An 18,376-nucleotide genomic window follows, 5' to 3' on the forward strand; every position below is an offset into this window, starting at 1 on the left:
ATTATTTACAATGTCTGTTAAATGCTCATGCATATACCGAAACCAGTATTATAGTATCGATTGTTAGTAATAAGTATCGATTATTAGTAATAAGTATCGATTGTTAGTACTAAGTATCGAGGTTAGCGATAAGTTCTCGATAGGCACGAGACGGCGTCGCTCTCTTTTCTTCCGGCCTCGAAACGAACAAGACGTCTGCGGACAAACCAAAATCAAATCCAAAAAATACTAATTAATCTTTATCGTTTTTGTTAAATAAATAGATCCTTGTTATGTATTTGAGGATCCTGTAATAATACATTGACTAACATTAAAACGCCATTCATACTGAGTATGTACTTACACCCAAGATTTCGGAACTCTGCTGATGATTTCTTAGTAAACCCAAACGCACTCGAAGTGGCCGATGACCTGCAGCTTTAAGGCAAGCATAGGTGGCAAGGACGTAGTTCTTATCTATAATTAAGCCCGTACAGGAATATATAAATTCTAGCTTTTCTTCATCCTTGTAGTATAGCGTTGCTAAATGGCTAAAGCTATCAGTAAAGAAGGCCTAATACATGAGTGAAAATTTGGTTAGTTGACAAGAAATCCTTACCCTGTAGAAAGAGTTTGTGGGACTGCAGTTCGGGGTGATAGAGTTGCTGGTGGAGGACAAGGCGATGGTATATAACTTGGGGGGAGAATAGTTTCAGGTGAAGGAGTTGTCGAAGGTGGAACAATTGATGGTTTCTCAATTATTCCTAAACGTGGAGCATATTTAGTTAGAAAATTTCTATTAGTTTGATGCAAAATGCTTGTATAATAGAGTGGTGACCGTAACGGTAAACATTCATCGGCTGTGGGTGTGGCAATGCCAGCCACACAGATGCCACCATCCGAACGTTCGACATGAAGGACACTGGCACTGCCTCTTAAGCACTTAATGCAACCGGTGTTAAGCCTACTCTTTATAGGCTGGAGACACCAGTGTGACTCTCTAGTGGCATTGACTTCGAATCGCTCTTTATTTCTAACATTTACGCATGCCCCATACGAAAGCATCCTCATTTCCTTCTGGAATAAATCACAGTTTTCGTCTAAAGCAAACAAAAAAAAAAACACACAAATTAGATTCAACACAAACATCTGAAATGGCAAAAAAACAAATGTCACTCACGATTCTTTTGAGCAAAGGCCACTGCAAATAGTTTTGTATAATTCTTCATATCGGCTTGAGTGCAGAATTCGGCAATTTTGGCATCCGGTGCTATCGTGTTGTTTAATTTATCAAACATTTCAATTGCAACCAAGTCAAATTCATGAACTTTCAAAGGCTATAAGTATTATACATATTTTAAAATTTGATTCAGTTCTAGAATCATTTGGGGTTTTACATCATTTCGTATCACTTATATATTATTTTCATAATCAACAGAAATTAATACTTGTTCAAGTATTCAGTGTTGAATTACTTGTAATTGAACAGTGTTGTGCATGCAACTTTAAGGATACCGTGTTCAATAAGTGTTTAGTGTGTGTCTTACTTACTTGTTTGATCTCAGAAATTTGCTGATGATTCGTTTGTAGTCCCAAACGCACCTTTAGTGGCGGTTGGTTATTGAAAATACGGCACGCATAGTTAGTCAATACGAAATAATCGTCTATGATCAAGGCCGTACAGGAATATATCGTATCATCCATATATTCATCTTTGAAATACTTGAGCGATGCCAGATGGCCAAAGTTATCAAGATAAGATCGGACAGGCGTCTCTTTGGGTGTTGTAGTTGATGGCTGTGGTTCGAATACCGCTGGTGAAGCTGGTGAAGTTGGTGAAGATGTTGAAGCTGGTGTAACCGTGGAAGCTGTAGCATTTCCATTATGACCATTCGGACAACACACAAGTTCCATGTATACACTAATGCCACAGGAAACAACATCATATAAAGTACGGTTTTCCTGATGGACAAATTCGTCCAGTGTTGTGCAATTTCTTATGCCCATGCATGTGCTCTCTGGATAATTTGGATACCGTGGACAGGGCTGACCCACTGAGTGCCATATAATTAAGGGATAAATTCTATGACCATTGAGTAATTACGCACAAATCCCTTAATCCATACCTTTCAACACAATTGACTGTCCCAATGCAATGCAAAGCGTCAGGGCGACCAAAAAAATTCGGAATTTCAGAAACGTCATCTTTTGTAGAACGTATACTAATCGGCATAAAAGCCCATAACAGACTGATGCTACATCTCAGCTAATGGTCAGCTTGATAGCTTCGTATCAGCTGAATACAATCTGGAATTTATATACCTAAATATAATATACATTGATACACATGGATTTAATGTTTGCCCATAGCGATGTTGAGATACCCTTTAAATTTCCTTATGCATCGGTATTCGGTTGTAAAATATTTCTTTGCATGAAAGTCAAGTCCAATTTTATATTATTGGTGTCCACACCCCCATGCTAATCCCCCTTTCTGGATCCGTCCATGATGTTGACTCTTGACATATGTAGGTATTTCCTATGAATTCGAATGTTTTTATTATTGTTTTCTTTTGAATAATATTTCTTCTTTTCTTTTATGGGGATTTATAGCAAATGACTGTTAGAATTCATTAGCCTAGTTGAACTTATGACACATAATGTTGGTTTGGTTTTTTTTTTCCTTTCCTGGAACTGAAGACTGTAATTGAAGTTCAATTTATATCCTTTTACCTGAGCAGATGCTCAAAATGCCCTTTCGATCCTTTTAAAGGATCCCCGATTGCAAATGTTCTTTTGTTTGTCTTCGTGTGTCTCACAGTCATTTAAAATTAAGTGAATAAAGTTGTCGATATCACCAGTATGGACTTCTATAAGTAGGTCATTGATCTGTCAAATCAAAGATCGGTTCATCAGAAACTTTTTTTCAGTCTTTTGCTTATGTGGTTTGTTCTTTTGATCGATTCGCGAGCAGATTGCTTTGGAGCACTTATGATTCTAAGGCAAAGTTGGGTTTAAAGAATGTCTTTTTCTACAGGGAGTTCTATTTACTTTCTTTCTTAAAACAACAGTTAAGAATTAATTAATCACATCAAATGATGCCTAATCGAAAGATAAATAATTTCTTTAGATAAGCATCTCCATAGACCAAAATCTTGACTTGGTCTGAAGAGAAGACGGCAAATTTCGTTGAGCGTTGTGCGCCCATATGCCTTTAGATTCTTGCTCCATCATCATTGTCTTTATCAATATTAAATTACAATAGATGTTGCAATACTTGAGGTAATATTTTGTTGACTATTCGAACATCTAATCTTTTAGATCACATGACAAATAGACACACACCCACACACATAATTTCAATTAGCTGCGATCGGGAAGATGACGCAGTCTTGATTTGTTTCTTTTTGTTGATTGGAAAAACCTATTGGAGGCCAGAATTGAAACGAATTGACGGACGATAAGAGACCAATAAATCGCATACAAAATAAAAGCAAGAAAAAAGCACACACAAGAACAAAAACAAAAAAAACAAAAATTAACCATATTTTTGTTTTTGCAACAATTAAATTGAGTTTAGTTAAGTTTAGACTTTTGTGTTTAATATCAAAACAAAAAAAAAAAATGTTGATTGTTTAAGATCTATAATACTAACGAGAAGCGATCACAGTTGATGTTTTATTTGGTCTGGCCATTGGCTCTTTAATAACCATAGAAATAGGTTTCGTAGACATATGTGCGAGTTTGATTGCAGGTCAAGAGGATTTCGGCATTAGCCTTGCCAATGCCACCATTGATCATATAGGCACCAGCATCATCCGCCGACATATCCACATAGATCTCGATGCAGGTTAAAGTGGCGCCGGTGCTGCTACTCGATGGATACTTCATGCCGACCTCAATGTCGGCAGTTGTGGTGAAACTCTCATCATCATAGTGATTGACAATCAAACGATCACCTGGAGCGAGAAAAACCGATCACTTGGAATGAGTCCAGGATGGACGATGGGGGAAATTGATTGTGTTATACCTGTAATACGTTCACCCGAAGTAAAGACAATATTCCCCTTTGAATGTTTCACCTTATTGAATTCTTTCAGCTCTGCATTTGGATTTAGTGTCGTATAACGAGTCTCATCACTAACGGGCGTTATGGCCGTATAATAGAGATCATTTGCCCGGGCGAGTGGTTGAGCGTTCACTAGAAACACTACACCGAATAGAGCAATTAGCGCATGCCACATGGTTGCCCTTTGACCCGTGGATGACTATCAAGGGAGATGATTTGACTTGAGATGGGTTTATTGGTTTAATTTTTTTTTTTTTTTTTTTTGTGGAATAGAAATTTTTCCGACGTATTGTATGTGCTTGTGTGGGCTTTTTCGAACCTTTTTGGCGGACCGGACCAATGTGGTTGGTTTTTATATCTCGCCCAAAAATGGAATTGTCAGCCTTATCGGCGGTCAGCGAGCATTGCGAGTGCGATAAGACGCTACTCGGAGCGATAATAGCTCGACAACAAGAACAAACGATGGAGCGAGAAAGAAAACCAAAAGAAATGTTAGAGAGACGTAAAGTCAAAATGTGAATGATGGGCTGGGGCATAGGGAGGGAAGAGCAATAAAGTATTGGCCATGGCTTATTGAATTGGCTTTGCTAATTGAGCTATTATATCTATTTATAGACATGTGCCACACTCTTAAAAATACTTGATATGATTCACCAGGAAGATCTTTAATCTAGAGGCCCTCAGGAAGGGGTTTCCGTCCTTCTTTCTCGCTCGCTCTTTCTCCCTATCTCCCTTTCTCTCTCTCTCTCTCTCTCTAGCTCTCTTTGTCTATATCACTTGAGAATTGTTTATCTCTCAATGCTGAGATTGCACAAACAACTGCTTAAGTAGGCGTACATAAAATAATTGTCTATAATTTGCTTTAACAATTATGTTTGGTATACACTCGAACAGTGCCTGCCATAAGTAAATGGATCATCAATTATACGATTATCTTTTGGCTCAAGCACAAATTACTTACTATCAGTACATATAGAAAACACTTGTATACCCAATCGAAATTATATATGACTTAAAAATATTTGAAGGAATATAGATTACATTTAATTATCATTAAATATTATTATCAGTTGTTGGTTATTTAATTCTATTCTTTTAGTTTACCGTCTCGCCCGAGCGGAAGCCCTTATTTTCCAAGTGTCATCTCTTTCTCTCCCTCTCTTTCTATCTCTTCCTCCTTGTTATTAAGTAATGTTTAATGAACGTTTATTTACTTTTCACCTGGCACGTGCATTGTGTTGGTTCTGCTATTTGAATACCCTTAATGAAATCAAGGGTATAAACAATTTCAAACTCAATATCAGAGTGAGGCATTGATTGATATAGGGTACTGGGAGCTTCGTTGTGTTCGAGTTTTTGTTAAACTTTTAGAGTCTCTAGTTTTTGTTATTTCACTTCGCAATCTTAGCCTTGATATGCATAATTGCGCACAATGGCAAACAATCTAATAAACAAATAAACATTGTGACCGACTACGCAAAACTTAACCATACATACTCATGGTCGATATCAAATATGGACTTCATTGCTACTTTTATCGTTAATTAATTTAGGAAGTTCAATTGCAAAAACACAGGAAAACAAAAACACTACAATAAACACTGGTCAACTGGAAATTGAATTAGTCCCACAAATGAGGGTATCTGGAATGGATGTACCTATACTACATATATATTATAGTTACATATATAATATACCCACCATTCAAGTAAAAGAATCATATAGTATTGCCTAATCAGCATGACATTGAATTGATAGGTAAAATGCCTCAACAAGTGATATTAAAGTGAGACCTCTGTCGTCGAGTGATATCTTGGATTATTTTAAGGTAATTGTGGTCCGAATAGGTAAGAATAATTATTATTTCCAGGTCTTGTGAGAAGTTCCCGGGCTAAAAGTCTTTTCTTTCGGAGGACTCCTTAAGGAAATAGTCCCGCTTGCCCTTTCTTAAATGCAATCCTCTCCCAATCTATTATATTGAATTATGAGCCACGACAGTTTAAACTTTAAACTGTTTAAACAAGCCTTCAGCCTCTAAAACTTTAAGAGTGCCTCAATGTAAACTAAATGTTTTTTATTTGTTGGAAAATTAATTCATTACCAATTCATTTATAAGACATGTGCTCAATGAGGCTTAGAGTCTTGACAATATTTAACACCTTATATTTAATTCGTTTAGGAATCTCAATCTTTTCTTCTGCTTACAGCATTATGGGCTTTGTTTTTTGGGCATTGTAGGCAGAGTTGTCGATTGGCAAAATTAAAGTCGAGTCGACAGCCCTGACGATAGATTTAGTTAGGCATAACCCACCCTTAGGCAACTCAATCCCAAATTTAAGCACTTGTCATTTCATTTAACAACGAACGAAAACTGAAATTTTCACATTTTAGAGACATGTAAAACTTTTTAAGTTAACTGCAGGTTATTTTTCAAAACATTATGTGTTTGCATTGAATTGTTGAGTTAGGACTGAATCATTTAGTCCCTTGGCTCAAATAATCATCTAACATTTCAATCAATCCAAAGACATTTATCGATACAATTAACTCGTAAGGTAAGATAAATTATTTGCATACTAAAGCCGATGCCTGCAATCGCTATGGATTTTCTATTCAATACGAAAATTAACCATTTTTTTTTTTGCCGATTTTCCATTTCAATGATTATTCTCTCTCCCTAGACTTCTATATATATAGAAATTGAAGTCTCTCAACGATGAATGTCAGACGATGTCTACTTGAGTTTATTTTTAGGTTTTTTTTTTGTAGTTTTTAATTTTTAATAGCCATGTGAATTTCATACAATTTAACGAGAAATTTCCCTTTATTGAATAAGCGATGATTTGATGACAGAATCCGAGAACTATGTATGTGCTATGGGCAGGGGGGAACTTTTTTAAAAATTTGTCATACGACATATGATATCTTTTGGCATGATCATGCCAAGTGTTTGGCATTTTTTTCTATTCAATTTCGGGAATGTCCGAAATCAATATCAAAAATCTCTCTACACGTCATCGGCTAAAATGTCTCCGTTTTATCAGATTTATGAAGCGGCAAGCCAAAGGCGCGTGAGTAGCCCCCAGGCTGCCTTTTTTTTTTTTTTTTTTTTTGTTTTAGCCAAAGAGAATTACCAATGGAATTACTTGTTCGATCGATTTCGCTAATAATTTATAATGCTCAGTATACATTTATATAAATGTTAGTGTGTGTGGATCTGTGTGTGTGTGCTTATGTATGTCTGTGTATCGTACGTACGTGTATCGTATGTATGTATAAATGTAAATGTATTTCTAGTTAGAACGAATTGTATAAAAAAAAAAAAAAACAATAAAAATTTGTTAGGTAAAATTAAATTGAATTTACAAAATTTTCATTCGATATTTGTTTTTAATCTGTGCCATAATATTGTGCCTGATAGGAGAAGTTTTTGGTTTGATTTGCCTCCAAGACAATGGAGATGAAACGCTGTCCAATGCCACCGGCAACCACATAGGCATTGCCCTCAGTGTTATCCTGACTGCAGATCAATTCCACATAGGTGACAACAGCCCCAGTACCAGATTCGGGATATGTCAATTGCAGACTGACATCCTTGACCGAGGGATAGGTGAAGACATCGGCACCTTGAGCCACCAAGCGATCGCCTGAAAGTGATCATCAAAAGATTTAATTCGATTATAATAGAATGTCTAGCAAGCTTTTAGGCGCAGCCTTGACTTTGCATAGAGGCCCCAAGACGGTCATTGGCCCATCTGTTTGTGTGTGAAAAGCTTTAGCCAGGCAAAACAAAAAAGCAAAAACCAACAGCTTATAGTAATATAAGCTTTTGCTGATAACATAACTTAATACCAAGTACTATCGATATTCGTTCTAGAACATCAATATCTAGGTATTTGAGATAATGCTCAAATTATAGCAATAATCCATAGCAATTAGATTTGCTTATCTTATTTTATGGGTTCTACTTACCAGAGATACGAGCTCCCAGAGAGTAACGCACCGATTGGGTACTACTTCTTGCCTCAGGATGCTTGGTCAGACGTTGCATCTTGAGACCCGGATGCTTGGCGGCAAAGGCTCGCACATCCTTGACCACGGTAATGTCACGAAGACTAACCTCATTGGTACTGGCATCACGGGAACCCAAACGACCTGCCTGACTGCCGGAGACCAGGAGGCAACCGAATACGGCCAACAATAGCAACAGACTCAATTTGCACATGATGAAAGGAGGAAAAGACGTTCACTACGATTTGATATCCTTGAAAAGTAACTAACTAACAAACAGCTGCAATGAGTAAACAGCACGGACTGATTGATGGTATGGCGATGGGTTTATTATTTATATATACACGCGGCCAGAGAGTTCCGAGTAAATGGAAACCTCTGATTGGGCCACACCTTGCCCCGGTTCCGGTTGTGTCGGATGTCTGCCTGCCGAATGGTTTTTTCTTATCAGGCAGGCGGCAAATTGCCAATTTTCATTGACAACTCACTGACAATGTTTTAATCCAACTGCAAATGGTTCTAAGCGAACTGATTAAATACCCTAACAGACTTGAAATTCAACTCAAAAGGGATCAGGCATTAGTTTTCATCTCGCCAATCCACTGATTTTGAAAGCATTTTCCTCTAACTAGGCTTTGTCTATTTATTTTCATGTACTTTTCACTGTATTTTCATTGAAGATTCAAAAAACATAAATTTGTTTCTGTCAACCCTTTCAATTAGTTTTCACAGTATAGTGTATCGTCTCAGTGACAATAACAATTGATAAGAAGGGTTCTCGGGTCTCCCCCGCCCACCCCCAGTGGTCTAGCCCAGCCCACTTCAGTCAATTAAATTGAACAATTCGGCGTTTATTGCGTTCCATCTCCCATTGCCCATTATCAGCTAAAACAAAATGTGTATAATTTCTATATAAAAACATACACACACAAATTGTGATAAGCTGACAAACTACACACAACATAAACATTGCTACCTAATTTGACACGCCCCGTCCCCCACCCTTTGACATTTGGAAGCTCTCCTTCAATCTCATAAGACCCTTTAGAAGAATTACTTCACCTGTCCATCCATCTTATTCCCATTGCATGTAATTCTATCACTCTTACTTCGATCGATTTCAATACATTTCGCAGAACTTTATCAGAGAAGAAAAAAAAAAGAAAACAAATGACAAACATACTCTTGAGGACTTCCCTAGAATTGGACGATTTTGATAACATTCAGAGACTTCAAAATAATATTATTATTCACAATTTGTTCAATCCATCAATATTGGCTGACTCATATTCTGTAATCAACACGAATCGATCGTAAGTATATATAGTATATATATTATCATAAATGACAATAATCAAGTCACGATTAATACGAATACAATCTGATCTGATTCAAGAGTCCAGTAATATCACAATTCCTTTCTACACTTCTTCATCCCCACATTCTTCTGTAGACATATTATCATTAATCTAATTAAAATTTGTGTTTAATATTCAAATGTAGAGTTCGATGTACAATGATTTATCACTTGTTTGATAAAAAAACAAAAGGTAAAGATTAAACAAATCGATTTTAAAGAGTTTAGAAAACATGTTCTCTTGTTGTTATTATTATTATTATTATTATTATAGTTATTACATCTATTAATTATTCAGACTTATTACTCTAGACTTATATGCGAATAAGAAAAAAAATTAAATTATAAGAAAATAAATTGTATATTCTTCATATAAGTAGTTTATAGAATGTGATTCATTTGGAATGTAATTCTCGGCAGTATTAATTATGAATATTAACTTAATTGGTTCAAATATTATTTTTTTTTTTTTTCCCATTTCGTTGGCAATCAAAGAGCAAAAAGTATATATGTATGTATAAACAAAAAATTCAAGAAAATATAAAGAATAAAGAAACATTATGTTATTAATATTAATAGTAGGTATAAAAAAGATTTCGATTTTCGAAAAAAAAAACATCCATGTTTTAAACAAAATTGGGATCGATCCTATATATCCTGCTATACATTTTTTATATAGTATAAATGTATCTCTGTAGATATATATGATGATATTGCACACGATCCTCACATCGCACATATTCTTTTGTGTTTTTATATATATTTATATATATATATATTAAATATATTATGTATATATAGCTAATTCCCTTTTCTCACACCATCAACTAACGCACTAGCTCGATCTCTTTCATTTTTGCTCACATTCTATCTCACTCACACGCACTTAACAATCGGTTTAGACCATATTTGCTTAGGGCTAGGAAATCTTTTGTAAATTCGATATTCGGATTTACATATATAACTGAATATTATATAATTTAACAATTGCCAATTGATGGTTTTACTAATTAATATATATGCATAGATATATATATTTACAGCTGATGCTAATACTTTTATGTATGTGATGGAATTGAATTTGCTTACAACAAATACATAGATAAATCTTAATAAATGGATGGATTTTCTTTCTGTCTAGAAATTCTGAATATCAATTTGTTGGATAATACAAAGAAAAAGGAATTGATTCTGACATATGTATATAGTTAATACAGATTTGTTTGTTTATCAGCTAATATATATGTATATTCTACAATATTATGCATTAAATGCTTACAAAACTTTTAACTGAAAAAGATTTCCCCGACCCTAAGCATATGGAAGTGCGTTTTGGAATATATTATATATATGTATATGTATGTGTGTGTGTATATAGTATATATATCCAATAAAAGAAAAGGAAAAAAAAAAAACAAATACCAACAACGATTCCAAAAAAATTTTGTTTGTTTTCTTTGCTCCTCTTTTGCTATTTTTCATTCCATTTCACTAAATTCCTTTTGTCTAAAAACATTATCGATCCCCGCCCCCGTTACTTGTTAAACTTGTGAAACCCTGGTGAGATTTGCATTTGCGTTCCGCTTTTCCGAAAACTCGTACTTACTCAACGTCTACCAGCGTGGATGTATCTCCTTGAACCACCATTGCTGATAGCTATCGTTGACATCACAACGAGCCAAGGACAATTGCTGTGTGGTGGGATGGAGGGCCATGCATTTCTTGTGGACACGATGCATAAGATGTTTGGTATGTTCATTGTATTGCCATGGCCCATCCACAGTGCCGAGGCGACAGACGGCCAATTTAATGCCCTGGCGATCCGCTTCGATGCAACGTTCGCCCACTCCCAGCTGGCCAGCGGCATTAAGGCGGACCAATTGGTTATTGCCACCGCCATGGCAATAGGTAAGACCCATTATGGCTGGCGGCTGATGTCCCATCGAGTCCAGGCAACCATCGGAGGCCACAGATCTGAGCTCGCCCCAGTGGAGATTAGCCGGCAAACCGGGGAATTTGTCATACACATCGTAGGCAATGTGATCCATGAACCATTGGAACGATTTACAATTCAAACGCTTCTTTAATGCCAACTGTTCGGTAATATCGCCCATGTCGAGATAACGAGCCAACGGTTCCCGTGTATAGAAGTATTCCTTGTGCGTCTCATCGAACCAGGTTTCAATGACGCGCTTATAGTTGATCGTTATCAAGGGGCCCTTCTTCTTGTTGGCCAATTTTCCGAAATTGTAAGGCATAAATCCGCGATAGACATGTCCAACACGCGAACACGGCACCCATTCGATGCTGCCGCCACATTGCCAGATCTTAAAGCTCAGTTCGAAATTCTCACCGCCCCATACAAGAAGGCCGGGATCGTAGGCGCCCAGTTCAAGGAAATATTCCCGATTGATGGCAAAGAGGCCGCCAGCATGGGTGGGACTGCGATACGGTTCCGAATTGTGGGCACGACGACGTTGCTCTCGCCGTGGCACCTCATTCTCTTTGTACAGCATACCCCATTCGAATATGCCACGGAAATGATTGTCTGTCCCATAGACAGGACGATATTCGAAATTCTTATGATCGATGCCATCAATAATGGGCACAGTCATCACAGTACGATCCCGATAGATGGGAGCCAGCAATGGCGGCAGCCAATTTAAGTTCACCTCACAATGAGCATCCAAAAAGACAATGACTTCACCTAATGGCAGAAAGGACACACAAATCAATAGAAATCAAATAACGAAATCAATTAATAAGAAATTTTTTGTTTTTTACCTGTAGCCTCTTTGGCACCCCTCGATCGCGTACGAATTAAACCCTCACGCTCTTTGTTCCTAATGATCTTCACCAGTCCATCGAACTGAACAATATATTCATCCAGTTTGGATTTCAAGTTCTCTTTATCAGAGAAATCATCCACCAGTATGATCTCGTGCAGCATATGTTTGGGTGAGCGATCTATAACCGAATGAACTGTGCGCATTAGCACAGAGAATCCTTCGTTGTGGAAGACAATGATGACACTTGTCGGTGGCAAATCGTAGGGATAATCCCAATGTTTGCATTCCTCCAGCCGAGTTTCACGCACCGAGCGATGCATCGAAATCTCATCGGAGCAGGCAATATTCATGCCATATTCCATTTCTGACGCATCGGCAGCATTTTTCTTACTCGCATTTAGAACGTGGGCATCGCCATTTTCGCCAGGTCCGCTACGTGGCTTCAGGTCTTTGGGCTCGAAGTTTCCAAGACCTGCAAAACGTGTGTATCAACATGAGATGAGTAATATAATAATAATGCACTTGTTCAAACAGAAAAAATTGTGCAAATAAGATTTGAAATGGGTCGAAAACAAATTGCACACCTTCACGTTTCACTTGCCCCTCTATCCACTAACCTTCTATTAACTTGGGTACTTCACGTGGCCGATTCTCCAAACGCTGGTGATTGGGCCGGCCTTGATAGGGCGCATCCTGGACGCGTTTGTGTTGATCACTCCAGTTGGTCAATAGATAAAGTAACGGCAGAATAACCAGCAGGCCAAGTGCCAATCGGCATATCCGTCCAATCCTCACATTGCTAACTCGCATTGCGCTCAGTTAGCAGTTCTTCTCGCTGCTACCGTTGTTGATAATGATGATGATGAAGATGGTGAGCAGCAGCCTCCCCCGCCCCCGTCAAATCACGATTGTTGACGTGTCTAAGCGCAGCAACAGCGGCACCGAAGAATAAAACAACAAAAATGCCGCTAAGGCTATTATATGTGTGTGTGCATGTATATCGTGTCGTGTGTATGTGTGACAGGTGATAATACGATGAGAGCGGCGGCAAGTTTCCCAAACAAAACAAACAAACAATATCTTTTTCACGCTCAAGTAAACCACAATTACTGCATTCTTCACATTAGTTGCCAGTGTGTCTATGCTTTGCTTTTTGTTTATTTTAAATTTGAGCGAAATTTTGTGAAAAGTCACATATGTTTTTGACACTGTTAGCAGCAAACTCAAAGTGCCGCTGTTAATTAATCGATTAATCATGTTAACTCTCTGTAATCTTTCTTGCCTGCTGGCGCCATCTGGCAAAATGCCTAGTTCGATTCGATATCATTAGCGATAGTCGAGCCAGAAACTTATCGAAAATCGGTGAGTCACTGACTGATTGGGCTATATAAGAGCCTGCCAGTGCCGTTTTAAACTTCATTCAATTTCGACTCTTTCATCAAGCAGACTTCAAATAGGCAATTTTCCTTAATCCATAATTTCCCACTTTAACCACATCACATTTTCTCTTAAAATCATCAACCGGCAAATAAAAAGTCCGCTTTAAATAGTTATTTTAAACGTTTTTAAGAGATTTTGTTGGGGTCAGAACCTTTAATGTGCTCACTTTATTTAAGTAGTTCAAAATATCTTTATTTAGTGTCTGTCTTACTATTGTATCTGACTATAAAAGAAACCTAGTGCCATTTTAGACTTTATTTAATTTTGACTCTTTATCAATAAGACTTCAAATAAGTTTTTTCGTAAATCTATAATTTCCCAATTCCCAAATGCCGGCAATTAAAAAAATCCGCTTTAAATAGTTATTTTAAGCGTTTTTAACAGATTTTGTTGGGGTCACAACCTTTATTTAAGTTATTACAAAAATCTTTATTAGGTGTCTGTGTTAGTATTGAATCCGTGTTCTCCACGGTTGAAACCAATGAATCTGCAAATTCTTTAATAATTCGATTTTCAACATTTGGCCCGATAGTCGTGCAATAAAACTATCGAACACCGCTGTATCACCGGCCGATTGGGCAGTATAAGAGCAACCTAGTGCCATTTTATTCCCTTTCTGTCTCGTTTATGAGGCATTTGCTGACTGTAGACGAAAGCATATTCCATTTTCTAATGCCGGAAACCGGCAAATAAAAAGTCCGCTTTAAATAGTTATTTTAAGCGTTTTTAAATGATTTTGTTGGGGTCAGAACCTTTAATGTGCTCACTTTATTTAAGTAGTTCAAAATATCTTAATTTAGTGCCTGTCTTACCATAGAATCTGAATATGAAAGAAACCTAGTGCCATTTTAGACTTTATTTAATTTTGACTCTTTATCAATAAGACTTCAAATAAGTTTTTTCGTAAATCTATAATTTCCCAATTCCCAAATGCCGGCAATTAAAAAGTCCGCTTTAAATAGTTATTTTAAGCGTTTTTAAAAGATTTTGTTGGGGTCAGAACCTTTAATGTGCTCACTTTATTTAAGTAGTTCAAAATATCTTTATTTAGTGTCTGTCTTACTATTGTATCTGACTATAAAAGAAACCTAGTGCCATTTTAGACTTTATTTAATTTTGACTCTTTATCAATAAGACTTCAAATAAGTTTTTTCGTAAATCTATAATTTCCCAATTCCCAAATGCCGGCAATTAAAAAAATCCGCTTTAAATAGTTATTTTAAGCGTTTTTAAAAGATTTTGTTGGGGTCAGAACCTTTAATGTGCTCACTTTATTTAAGTAGTTCAAAATATCTTTATTTAGTGCCTGTCTTACCATAGAATCTGACCGTGAAAGAAACCTAGTGCCATTTTAGACTTTATTTAATTTTGACTCTTTATCAATAAGACTTCAAATAAGTTTTTTCGTAAATCTATAATTTCCCAATTCCCAAATGCCGGCAATTAAAAAAATCCGCTTTAAATAGTTATTTTAAGCGTTTTTAACAGATTTTGTTGGGGTCACAACCTTTATTTAAGTTATTACAAAAATCTTTATTAGGTGTCTGTGTTAGTATTGAATCCGTGTTCTCCACGGTTGAAACCAATGAATCTGCAAATTCTTTAATAATTCGATTTTCAACATTTGGCCCGATAGTCGTGCAATAAAACTATCGAACACCGCTGTATCACCGGCCGATTGGGCAGTATGAGAGCAACCTAGTGTCATTTTATTCCCTTTCTGTCTCGTTTATGAGGCATTTACTGACAGACGAAACCACATTCCACTTTCCAATGCCGGAAACCGGCAAATAAAAAATTCGCTTTAAATAGTTATTTTAAGCGTTTTTAACAGATTTTGTTGGGGTCACAACCTTTATTTAAGTTATTACAAAAATCTTTATTAGGTGTCTGTGTTAGTATTGAATCCGTGTTCTCCACGGTTGAAACCAATGAATCTGCAAATTCTTTATCAATTCGATTTTAAACATTTGGCCCGATAGTCGAGCAATAAAACTATCGAACACCGCTGTATCACCGGCCGATTGGGCAGTATGAGAGCAACCTAGTGTCATTTTATTCCCTTTCTGTCTCGTTTATGAGGCATTTACTGACAGTAGACGAAACCACATTCCACTTTCCAATGCCGGAAACCGGCAAATAAAAAATTCGCTTTAAATAGTTATTTTAAGCGTTTTTAACAGATTTTGTTGGGGTCACAACCTTTATTTAAGTTATTACAAAAATCTTTATTAGGTGTCTGTGTTAGTATTGAATCCGTGTTCTCCACGGTTGAAACCAATGAATCTGCAAATTCTTTAATAATTCGATTTTCAACATTTGGCCCGATAGTCGTGCAATAAAACTATCGAACACCGCTGTATCACCGGCCGATTGGGCAGTATAAGAGCAACCTAGTGCCATTTTATTCCCTTTCTGTCTCGTTTATGAGGCATTTACTGACAGACGAAACCACATTCCACTTTCCAATGCCGTTTTATTCCCTTTCTGTCTCGTTTATGAGGCATTTACTGACAGTAGACGAAACCACATTCCATTTTCCAATACCGGAAACCGGCAAATAAAAATTCGCTTTAAATAGTTATTTTAAGCGTTTTTAACAGATTTTGTTGGGGTCACAACCTTTATTTAAGTTATTACAAAAATCTTTATTAGGTGTCTGTGTTAGTATTGAATCCGTGTTCTCCACGGTTGAAACCAATGAATCTGCAAATTCTTTAATAATTCGATTTTCAACATTTGGCCCGATAGTCGTGCAATAAAACTATCGAACACCGCTGTATCACCGGCCGATTGGGCAGTATAAGAGCAACCTAGTGTCATTTTATTCCCTTTCTGTCTCGTTTATGAGGCATTTACTGACAGTAGACGAAACCACATTCCATTTTCCAATACCGGAAACCGGCAAATAAAAATTCGCTTTAAATAGTTATTTTAAGCGTTTTTAACAGATTTTGTTGGGGTCACAACCTTTATTTAAGTTATTACAAAAATCTTTATTAGGTGTCTGTGTTAGTATTGAATCCGTGTTCTCCACGGTTGAAACCAATGAATCTGCAAATTCTTTAATAATTCGATTTTCAACATTTGGCCCGATAGTCGTGCAATAAAACTATCGAACACCGCTGTATCACCGGCCGATTGGGCAGTATGAGAGCAACCTAGTGTCATTTTATTCCCTTTCTGTCTCGTTTATGAGGCATTTACTGACAGTAGACGAAACCACATTCCATTTTCCAATACCGGAAACCGGCAAATAAAAAATTCGCTTCAAATAGTTATTTATTTATTTATTTAGACTATGATTAGTAGGTAATTACAAAATACCTCTAATCTATGTGCTAGCTATAACTTCTATGGTCTTAAGCTAGTTGTAAAAAATGTATGTATATACAGTATAATTAATAATTATTTACATTTCTTTTGTTAACTTATATTTACATGAGTTTGGGTAATATTTTACAATAGGTGGTATAGGTTTATTTCTTTAAAGAATTGGGAGATAGCGACGATATTGGGGTTACTTAGGGATAGGGATTCAATAGGCTTAGGGTGTAGGAATTTTTTTCTCGGCTCATTATATTGCCCTGAATGCCAGTGTGACCTGGTACCCATATCAAAATTATTTTGGGGTATTGGTGAGTTACTATGTCTCGTATATGCGAGATGTACGGATTTTGGTTGTTGACCTGGGTTACTGCCTGTATTGCTGACAGTGAGTCTGAACAAATTGCAAAATGCTGTTTTTCTCTTAGTGCATATTTACAGGCAGCCAGTATAGCTGCTGCCTCCGCTGTGTAATTCGAGGTGTGGGATGGGAGCAAAGCCATTTTAACTATGTCTGACTCAGTTGTGATGCTGTATGAGACTCCTTGTATTGATTTTGACCCATCCGTGTAAATAAACTTATACCTATCATATCTCTCTTTGAGGCTAAGGAGCATTTTGCGATATATTATGGGGGATGTAGATGACTTAGTCGCATAGTGAAGAGAGAGATTAACTGACTCTTTACTGAGAGACCATGGGGGTTTTAATAATTTCCTACTTCTTATTGGGGTAAACGATAGATCATTGTGTTCGCAGAAGTTCAAGGTGTTATGCAGAATCGATGGTATTCTGGGTGTTTTTTTTGATTTTTTTAGTTTGTTTAACACTTTTTGGAGAGGTGTGTTTGATGCGAGCATTAGAGTTTTATACAGTTTTGCTGTTGCTAGCGAAAATCTCGACTCGATTGGCATAAGGTCGGCTTCATAAAGAAGGTTGTTAGTTGGAGTAGACCGAAAAGCTCCGAAGGTTTTCCTCAATGCATCATGGTATATGGATTTAAGTTTTATTTTGTAGGAATGAGGGCAATTGCCGTAGAAACGTAAACAAAAGTCTATTTTTGACATGATCAAAGCTTTAATTGTATTTATTAGTGATCTAATGTCACAACTATATTTTTGGTTAGCTAACCATTTTATTATATTAAGTCTTTGTGAGATTTGGACTGTTAAGTTGTGTATGTGTTGTTTCCATCTGTATTTGTCCAAAAAACTATCGAAAACTGCTGTATCACCAGCCGATTGGGCAGTATAAGAGCAACCTAGTGCCATTTTATTCCCTTTCTGTCTCGTTTATGAGGCATTTACTGACAGACGAAACCACATTCCACTTTCCAATGCCGTTTTATTCCCTTTCTGTCTCGTTTATGAGGCATTTACTGACAGTAGACGAAACCACATTCTA

At 36.7% G+C, this 18,376-nt stretch overlaps 4 protein-coding genes across 4 annotated transcripts; all 4 read right to left on the bottom strand.

Moving 5' to 3' along the window:
• Positions 1-251: 251 nt before the first annotated feature.
• Positions 252-2,216, bottom strand: LOC137583868 (uncharacterized). The gene is made up of 6 exons (XM_068299037.1): positions 2,106-2,216; positions 1,531-2,033; positions 1,160-1,316; positions 599-1,079; positions 344-536; positions 252-287 (listed from the first exon to the last, which is right to left on the bottom strand). The coding sequence occupies exons 1-6, from the start codon at positions 2,182-2,184 to the stop codon at positions 252-254; spliced, it is 1,449 nt and encodes a 482-aa protein (XP_068155138.1). The 5' UTR covers positions 2,185-2,216.
• Positions 2,217-3,643: 1,427 nt separating this feature from the next.
• On the bottom strand, positions 3,644-4,373 carry LOC137587147 (uncharacterized). The gene is made up of 2 exons (XM_068303417.1): positions 4,010-4,373; positions 3,644-3,938 (listed from the first exon to the last, which is right to left on the bottom strand). The coding sequence occupies exons 1-2, from the start codon at positions 4,221-4,223 to the stop codon at positions 3,682-3,684; spliced, it is 471 nt and encodes a 156-aa protein (XP_068159518.1). The 5' UTR covers positions 4,224-4,373; the 3' UTR covers positions 3,644-3,681.
• A 2,817-nt stretch (positions 4,374-7,190) lies between these two features.
• LOC137585715 (uncharacterized) lies at positions 7,191-8,368 on the bottom strand. Its single transcript, XM_068301621.1, has 2 exons — positions 8,021-8,368; positions 7,191-7,695 (listed from the first exon to the last, which is right to left on the bottom strand). The coding sequence occupies exons 1-2, from the start codon at positions 8,271-8,273 to the stop codon at positions 7,439-7,441; spliced, it is 510 nt and encodes a 169-aa protein (XP_068157722.1). The 5' UTR covers positions 8,274-8,368; the 3' UTR covers positions 7,191-7,438.
• Positions 8,369-10,916: 2,548 nt separating this feature from the next.
• Positions 10,917-13,438, bottom strand: Pgant7 (N-acetylgalactosaminyltransferase 7). The gene is made up of 3 exons (XM_068303273.1): positions 12,823-13,438; positions 12,201-12,677; positions 10,917-12,123 (listed from the first exon to the last, which is right to left on the bottom strand). The coding sequence occupies exons 1-3, from the start codon at positions 13,013-13,015 to the stop codon at positions 11,030-11,032; spliced, it is 1,764 nt and encodes a 587-aa protein (XP_068159374.1). The 5' UTR covers positions 13,016-13,438; the 3' UTR covers positions 10,917-11,029.
• Between the last annotated feature and the right edge of the window lie 4,938 nt (positions 13,439-18,376).

The sequence above is a fragment of the Drosophila tropicalis genome, unplaced genomic scaffold (genome assembly GCF_018151085.1).
Source record: "Drosophila tropicalis isolate 14030-0801.00 unplaced genomic scaffold, ASM1815108v1 contig_158, whole genome shotgun sequence".
NCBI classification, from domain to species: Eukaryota; Metazoa; Arthropoda; class Insecta; order Diptera; family Drosophilidae; genus Drosophila; species Drosophila tropicalis.